Genomic DNA, 9,146 nt, shown 5'->3' on the forward strand with positions numbered 1-9,146 from the left:
ATTTCCAGTGTTTTGGTAATGGCGTTCGACAATAACAACAATAATAATGTTTGTAATCTGTATAGATATAGGTACCTCTATAGATCTTTAATCTTTATAGTTTATGATATAGTATAGTATATTATATTATTATACATTTATATATGATAATATGTGTATCGCAATCATCTCGTAGTATTTCGTTGAGAACTTGTAACTTGTAAGTTCTATGTTAAATACGAAATCATAGCAAGCATCTATGGTAACAGTTTTTTCCTTACTGACATCAAAAACTTGGCTGTCATCAGTGTCATCACTGTGATTCAAGATTCTTTTCGTCGATGAAAAAAATTAAAATCGTTGGAACCCACAATAGATCCAGTCGAATTTCCATTTGTTATGGCCATCCACCGTTGAACACACGTTCGTGTGCTACTAAGTTACCAAACGACCGACTCTACTAGCAGGTATTTCGATCGACCAATGAGTCTCTCGGTATCACCTTCGGACGGATTGAAAGAATATAAAATAGAGTTGATGTACGGCGCTTAAAGTGCAAATTTATACCTTAATACATATATCTACGAAAAATTGTGAGTTTTCAAATGTGTTTGATATTTATTATTCTGATATGTAGTGAAATATGAATTTTTTTAATAAAAATATTATTTAGGATTGGCTTACTTAATTTGATTTAATTATATATAAAATAAAATATTCTTTATAAAAGCTATTAAAATAATTACTTATTCAACATTTTTCCAATTATCTAATCTATTTATTTAGAAAGATGTTATAATAAAGTTTGCTTATTTTTACTTTTATCACCAATTGCTGAACAGTCATAAATAATTGAGAAATATTTAAAGCTTTAAAAATAAATAAAGCAAGATGTTTTATTTAGTATTAAATATGTTTTTCATTGTAATTTCCCATAAAATAATCAAAACATAGTAAATAGTAACATAGTTATTGTCATCATTAAAATATTTTGGAATGAAAATTTGGTTATTATAATTTTATTGATATGTTCAAATTTAGTTATACCTACAATATAGTAATTTCAATAAAATTTTATTTATAATTTCAGATAAGATGTGTTCAAATAAAAATACACCTAGAATCATGGTTTTTAGACCAACATGGAGTGAATTTCAAAATTTTAGTAGCTATATTGAGTTCATGGAATCACAAGGAGCACATAAGGCTGGTGTTGCAAAAGTATGTTTTTATAAAAAATGTAATTTTTTTATAACAATTTTAGATTTATTGTTACAACTAGACCTTTTTTTTCTAAATATATATATATTAATCTTGTAGGTTATCCCACCACCTGAATGGATACCAAGAAAAAGGAGTTATGATGAAGATGATATTATGAATTTGAAAATTCCAGCTCCCATCTGTCAAGTAATATATTTAAGTACTTAATTAAAAAAAATAATATATAATAATTATTATATTGATTTAGGTTGTACAAGGTAAACAAGGTCTTTATCAACAACTTAATATACAAAAAAAACCTATGACTGTAGCAGATTACAAAATAATGGCAGAGTCTGATGAATATAAGACGCCTAATCATTTTGATTACGGTGATCTTGAAAGAAAATATTGGAAAAACATCATTTACAAATCCCCATTATATGGTGCAGATGTATCTGGATCTATCACCGATAAAGATGTTAATGTATGTGTTAAATTTATACATTTATAGTTAATTTTATCTCAAATGTGTATTTAATAAAGTAAGTAATTTTTTTAATTAAATTAAGGTTTGGAATATTAACAAACTGGGTACAATATTGGATTATGTAAATGAAGATTATGGTATTAGTATTGAAGGTGTCAATACAGCTTATCTTTATTTTGGTATGTGGAAAACTTCATTTGCATGGCATACTGAAGACATGGATTTATACAGTATAAACTATATACACGAAGGATATCCAAAGACATGGTAAGATTATTCTTCCATTTTATTATTATACTTTTGAAATTGTATAATATTTTCAAATTTAATTTGCTAGCATTTTATGTTATTGAAGGTATGCAATACCCCCAGAACATGGTCGCCGCCTAGAAAGATTGGCTTCTGGATTTTTTCAATCTGATGCTTCAGCATGCCCTGCATTTCTTAGACATAAAATGACTGTTATATCCCCTCATATGTTAAAACAATATTCCATACCATTTAATAAAGTAAATACTAAAAAACTTCTAATTCTAAACAAAATTATCATCACTTATAATTGTTTTATGATCAATATTATTTGTTCTAGATAACACAAGAGCGAGGTGAATTTATGATAACTTTCCCTTTTGGATATCATGCCGGTTTTAATCACGGCTTTAATATGGCAGAATCAACAAATTTTGCATCACCTCGTTGGGTGGAGTATGGGAAAAGAGCTTCACAGTGTCATTGCCGACCAGATTCAGTTAAGATCAGTATGGATACATTTGTTAAACGTTTACAACCTGAAAAATATGAGATATGGCTTCAAGGTAATGATATTGGTACTCATCCGGAAGATCCTTCTCGTACTCTAGCAGCACCCTTGCCTAGAGCATGTGACTTATTATGTAATAAGAAGTAAGTTAACTTTTGATTATCCAAAAACTAAGATTTTAATTTTGGTTTTTAATGCTATAGCAATACTGGTATTCCAAAACTTTATATTGAAGCTGGTAGAAAACGTCATCCTGTCACACATAAACTTTCAGATTCTGAATTGTCTAATGATACAACACATGGAAATAAAGCTATGGATCTTTCTATGTCAACAAGTGTACAAGAGTTTGGTGTAAAGGAATATGTTGATGAACTCAATGATGAACAGAGAGAAGTAATGGAAGATATATGGCTAAAAGCTGATGAAATGGGTTGGTAACTTTTACATTAATCTTGTTGTTTCACTAGTTATTTATAATTAAATGATTATTTTTAGATGTCACTGAAGTATCGTATAATAAAGGAAGATCTAGACTTTTGAATAAAAAGCATTCAGTCTTGGAAGATGTAGAATTTACAAGTGACAGTGATTATTGTGATAGTTCAGAAAAAAAAAGGGCCAAGAAAAGAAAGTCTAAAAAACGAGAAACCAAAAAGAATCCAAAATCAAAAAAAAATAAAACTTCTAAATCGACCAAGAATAAAAGTGTTGTTTCTAATGAAACAATTAACCATACAGATTCAACAAACATTAGCTTCAAAGGAAATGATAATAGTATTACAGAATTATTAGATGTAACGCCTATAAATACTGAAAGTCTGAATTCTATGAATATTAATAGAATTACTGAAGAGTCTCGGGTGAATAAATATCTCAAAAAAAGTATTAAAGATCCAACAGTTTTCAACAATACCTTGAATGATTGTTTATCATCTAAAAAAGGTGACAGTGTTAATAACAACGGGCATTCAAATGTAGTTATAATAAAACCGTTATTACCAATTAAATCAGAAATGCCACAAAATTCATCTCTTATTAATTTAACTACTCGCATTAAATCGAAAAATCAACCTTATATGCCAGCAGTATTTTTATCTCCAACTATAGAAATAATAGATATGAAATCTACACGAAAATTTTATCAACCAACTCTTGAACCTATACAGATTAAGGATGAAGAAGAATATATAATTGATGGTATGTTTCAGTTTTTTTTTTTTATTATTAAAATAAAAAAGTAGGTGTGTATTGCTCTGCTGTATAGTAGAGATGGAGAGTAGGTCACTATAATGGATGCGTTAAATTTGAATGCAATGACGGGTATCATTGTATACAAAAAACGATTCTGAACAGAGATGATTTATCAGTCAATGATAATTAGTTGGATATATTATATTATTACCTATTTATAATTGTAATATATTGTTATTTTACGCGATTTCATAAAAAATTAAATTTCATACGCTCATAAACTGTTTTCTATATTGACGTTGGAATTTTTTTTTACAGTTACTTGAAGGAAAACTTATGGATAACTTTGTATTGGATTTTTGTACCTTAAGTATAAATCACAAAAATTTTATAAATTTTCAATTTCCAAATTCCTTGCAAATTTTCGTGATTTTAATATATTTCGTAAACATTAAATGTTTACGTGAACTTTAAATGTTTATAAACAAAAATTGTGACTAACGATTTTTCATTTTTTTTCCCTTCGATAAGTACAACTTATAATAAACTTTGTATTAAATTTTAAAGATTTTTTTTTTCGGCATCCAAAAGTCGAATATTTCAATTGTCTTTAAGTAGCTTAAAATGGTCTAGATATTTTGAAAATCTAATCGTATATAGATAACCATTATATAAACATTTGGTGAAAATTTCAAGTATTTAAAATATTCGTTTTGAGTTACAGCAAAATCAAAAAATCGATTTTGTTGAAAAGTGGTTATGCGTAAAAATTTCCGTTTTTCTGTTACTTTTTTCAGGGTTTTTCCTGACGCTTTTGAAAACTACTAGAAACTTTTTACTTTTGACCCCTCATAGTACCAACTAGATGAATTTTCATATTCAAAAAGGGGCTTAAGTCAAAAATTGAAACATTATTACTACTCCAAAACGTGATGACAGACACAAAAAATAAAAAAAAACACATTGTAAAATCAATACATTCATCACTCCGTTCAGAATCTAAAATATACAATTATATAATTTACTTAACTAAACATAAATATATACAGTAAAACCTCTAATAGCAAATGGTTTTTGGGGAATGGGGATATTACACTGCTTTTCAATAGGAAAATCTCTGAATAACAGACATTATTTGAATAAGGAGTTTTTAAAATAATAGTAAGTCTCTAATCTTTATTTGAAAATAATATGTATCATATTCGTATGTATTCGTCTTGTAACTATTGAGACAGTGTAATTATAAATAGAAAAAGCTCACCGATTTCTTCAAACAAAAATAATTTAAAAATACATGTATATAATTTTGATTTTGATTGTAAAAATATACTTTAAATAATAATAATTTGTAAAAATATAAAAATTTAATAATTTACAATAAATAATAAGTAATAACATTATACATACATATATACATACATACATACATAGTACATTATTATACAAATAAATTTCAAAAATGTATCCCTTCGGAATAACGGACATTTTGGTGACCGAGAGTGTCCGCTATTCAGAGGTTTCACTGTAATTAAACAAACAATACAATAGATAAAACAAGATTTTTAAATAATAAAATCAGCTTCTCAAATAAAGTTGATTATTTTATTGATGACAATTACCGAATTGGTGTTGAGAATGGAGAAAAGGTTGAGAGTTATATTTAAGACCTTAAGGGAATTGAGAAAAATTAGGTGTTTAGGGTCTAGGGGCAGACAATGAAAGAGTAAATGTAGAGTACAAAGAGGAGAGTCGTTAAGGCATAGTTTATAGGCGTGATCTGGTAATAGTGAATGACCCATGCGAAGTCGGTTGAAGTGAACAATTGTCGATCTTGTTGAACTGAAGTTTGGTATTAGGGATATTTTACATAAAAAGTAATCTTGGTAGCAAATAGTTTTTATCAGCTGACAGTTAAGTACTAGTGCAACACCCTCACTGAGTCAACCATCTGTTTGCTTGTTTTGTTTTAAATGCACAAGCCGGACACCGGGGTTACTTATTATGTTGAATAGAGTGTATACTCTATACTCGACATTTATATGTCTAAATAATAAACATTTTATATTTAAATAGAAATTTGTATTTACAGGTATACCAAATAACATAGGTGATATGGTAAACAATTGTTGCTCATTTGAAGTTGAGCAACTGTATAATGTATTTAGAAGTATGAATGAACCTCATTGTTCATTATGTATGATGTTTAATCGTAAAAAGGTAATAAAAAATTAATTTCTGAAGTATATTGCTTATTCTTATAAAACTATTTATAGATTTAGCATTAATTATGATAAAATAATCAATTTTATTGCATCGACAAAAATTTTAAAAATATAAATTGTTTTAAATAAATAAAAATTTTAAAATCATAATATATTTTTTCTGTTTGAGTAGTTAACTTTCAACTTGGATTGGCGAACCAAAGCGAAATCTTTTATGCAACCAAAATTACCCAACTTACAAAGCCCTAGCAAAGTATTATTTAAACATGCACTATGTGGCAGTGAAAAAGTTTTTAAGGCAGATCTCATAAGATGTGAAAAATGTTATTTGACTGTTCACAAAGTGTGTTATGGCATTAATGTAGACACAAGTAAACATTGGTTGTGTGATCGATGTATGAAAAATGCTATGCTTGCTGTAAGTTTGTTATAAATTAATAAGTCGATTTCTTGATTACAAAATTATTTATACTTGTCTTGTAAATATGAGAAATCAACTGTTTTATTAGAAATATAATTGTAAAAACTATGAATATCTTAAAAACCCAATATTTTTATCAAAAACATAAATCAAATGAAAGTGGAAATTGCTGTCTTCTTGTGTATGGACAATTTTAAAATAATCAATCAATTTGTCTACTTAGGAAATTTTAACTACTTAAAATTAATGCTTGACTACTTGTTTTTTTAAAAAAAAACTATTCATACATCCAATTAATTATTTCAGTTTTATAATTGAAAATTTTCAATTTAGAATCTTACATCAATTTCTTTGCCAAAAATCATTAAAATCATTTGTAAAATTTCATTATTATTAACTATATAAATTTTGAAATTTATGTATAGGGTTGTGTATACTGTCCATTAAAAGGTGGAGCTCTGAAAGAATTTAAAACCAAAGTATGGTCACATGCGGAATGTCATCTTTTTGTGCATGGCAGTAGTCCATTAACTATCAATACTTTTTCAACAGACTTTTCAACTAATCAAAAAGTATAATTTGAATTCATTGTTAAATTGTATTTTATTGTTTATCTACTTGATGCAGCATTTAAAATATATTGAATATCTTACAGTGTGTAATATGCAATTTAACATCTGGCAATTGCTTTCGTTGTTCTGAAGGCAGTTGCGATGCTTGGTTTCATATTTCTTGCGGAATATTTGCTGGATTTGATTTTCGAACTGAAAGAAACAGCGAGCATATTTTGATTCATTGCAATAATCATTTAAATGTTCCAAATACAGTAAGTTATACTTAATTTTTATGTAATTTATTTTATTGACGGATGTTACTATTTTTAGCAAAAGATAATTCAAATAAACCAAAAAATATGGGCAAGACACTGGCAACATAATAGGATCTCTGAATGTAAAATTGTTAAAATTGACAAAATTCCTTTATGCGTAGTAAAATTCAGTGATGGCACAATATCAGACAGTATTACATTAAAAGAAATAAAGGTACTCATGTTTGTTATACTTTGTATTTTTATTTAAATTTTCAGATAACGCCACTCTTATATTGAATCACAAATTTACATTAAAACTCTTAAATAAGCATTAAATGATTTCTTTTGCCATCAAAACACAATATTTGAATTTGAATACATTTAGGTTGGATTTTTAAATCGTTTCTCCTAAAAATTTAAACCAAAATTAATTGAGTATCAATTTTTTATTTTTTTTTTAGCTTTTATATTATAATTTTTATGGTTTTAAATTATTTAATTATTAATTTTTATTAAATTTTTTTAATTATTCAAAAATTGGAACTAGTATACTTATATCTTCAATGGTTATAATAAAGAGGATATAGTACTTGTATACATTGTCTCCATCTTACTAATGAAAAACATACCAAAATGTATGTCCAGCAGTTTAAATTTTTTTGTTAGTTTAAATGTGTGAATTATCAAACTTAAAGTTAAAAAAATTATCTGTGTTCCCTCATTAGTTTTTTACAATACTTACATTTTCAAGTGAATTTTGAGAATTATTAAGTATTAATATTTTATGTACTCACAACACTTTTAAGAATAAAAATTTAACGATATAACACTGAGAATTTTCTTACCTTTAAGTTTGATTATAGGTCTCATTTCATTTTAATATTTAAACTAAATACACAGAATTGGAATTGCTGAACGTATATTTTGGTATGGTATGCATTTGTAAAATGGATACAGTGCATGCATTTATGATGTCCTCTTAAATAAAAAAAATTATAATGCTTCTATAATATAATATACTTAATTAATTAATCTGGTGTTTAAGATCTTTATGCTCTTACATATATTCTTATTTCTTTATTTCTTTTTTTTTTTTTTTTTTTTTTTAATGTGTGCTTTTTATTCATAAATTTCAGTTAGGAAAATTATGAACTTTAAATAAATAATTTGTATCCTCTAATAGTCATATATAATTTATTTATTGTGATTATTTTTTTAGAACAATGCAAATGATCTTCCAGCCATTAACAAAGAAATACATTTAGAATCTGGTGACAAAGGTTTATTTCTGGGGTTGAATTATAAACCCACTTATTCGGCAAGTGTAATTCATTGTATTGCATATATTTTTTAATAATTTGAAATTAATGTAATTTTATGTATCAGGTTATATATAATGATGGCACATCGGGTTGTATACATCCTAATGACATATACAGTAACGATGAACATCTTATGAGCCGCTTAAAACTGCAAGCCAAACGTGGGTTAGCTAAATATCAAAAAGAAATGAAAATAATTGATGTTTTATAAATATGTTTTATATTATAGTTGATCAACTATTTGATTTTAAGAATTTTGTCATTTTATATAAAAAAATTATAAATTATTTTCATTGATGAAATCATGTTATAAATTATAGCTAATATTAATTTTACTTTTATTATAAAAAATTAACATGTTTATTATAGAACTTAAATTTATTAATTAGTCATTTTCATTTATAAGCAATACAATTTTATTATTAATACTTTTAACATATATATTAATTGTCTGGTTTTGTTCAATATGTTTTTCTTTTTAATTATGTTATGATAGTAATGTTCCTGCAGTTTTTTCGTCCTATAAAATTTATTCATTTTATTTTAAATGGTAACATTTGTCTTTTTAATATTGTAATAACTAATAATATTAACTTTTATTCAAAATTATGACAAGATGTATTTTTTCATCAACTTAATAGTTCTAAGGAAAATTAATAGTTCAGTTTGACTATAATGTACAGCTTTATAATTATTTTATCAAAGTTTGTGTTTGTATTACATTAATTAAAAAATACTGCTCTT

General features: G+C 26.0%; 1 protein-coding gene across 1 annotated transcript; it reads left to right on the plus strand.

Annotated features, from left to right (window-relative positions):
• Nucleotides 1-85: 85 nt before the first annotated feature.
• On the plus strand, nt 86-8,707 carry LOC113553978 (lysine-specific demethylase 4C-like). The gene is made up of 16 exons (XM_026957592.1): nt 86-572; nt 1,070-1,200; nt 1,300-1,389; nt 1,451-1,669; nt 1,755-1,939; nt 2,028-2,181; nt 2,262-2,575; nt 2,636-2,865; nt 2,931-3,632; nt 5,716-5,843; nt 6,021-6,266; nt 6,695-6,841; nt 6,925-7,095; nt 7,154-7,312; nt 8,300-8,398; nt 8,467-8,707. Exons 2-16 carry the CDS (start codon nt 1,075-1,077, stop codon nt 8,611-8,613), a joined length of 3,117 nt encoding a protein of 1,038 aa, XP_026813393.1. The 5' UTR covers nt 86-572; nt 1,070-1,074; the 3' UTR covers nt 8,614-8,707.
• Nucleotides 8,708-9,146: the final 439 nt, after the last annotated feature.

The sequence above is a fragment of the Rhopalosiphum maidis genome, chromosome 2, assembly GCF_003676215.2.
Source record: "Rhopalosiphum maidis isolate BTI-1 chromosome 2, ASM367621v3, whole genome shotgun sequence".
Classification (NCBI taxonomy): Eukaryota; Metazoa; Arthropoda; class Insecta; order Hemiptera; family Aphididae; genus Rhopalosiphum; species Rhopalosiphum maidis.

Bases quoted from the DNA above. Each gene is read 5' to 3' on its own strand.
- LOC113553978 (XM_026957592.1), top strand. From the start codon at position 1,075: ATGTGTTCAAATAAAAATACACCTAGAATCATGGTTTTTAGACCAACA. The intron at 1,390-1,450 runs GTAATATATTTA...ATATTGATTTAG, and splicing joins TTCCAGCTCCCATCTGTCAA to GTTGTACAAGGTAAACAAGG. The intron at 5,844-6,020 runs GTAATAAAAAAT...CTGTTTGAGTAG, and splicing joins TGATGTTTAATCGTAAAAAG to TTAACTTTCAACTTGGATTG.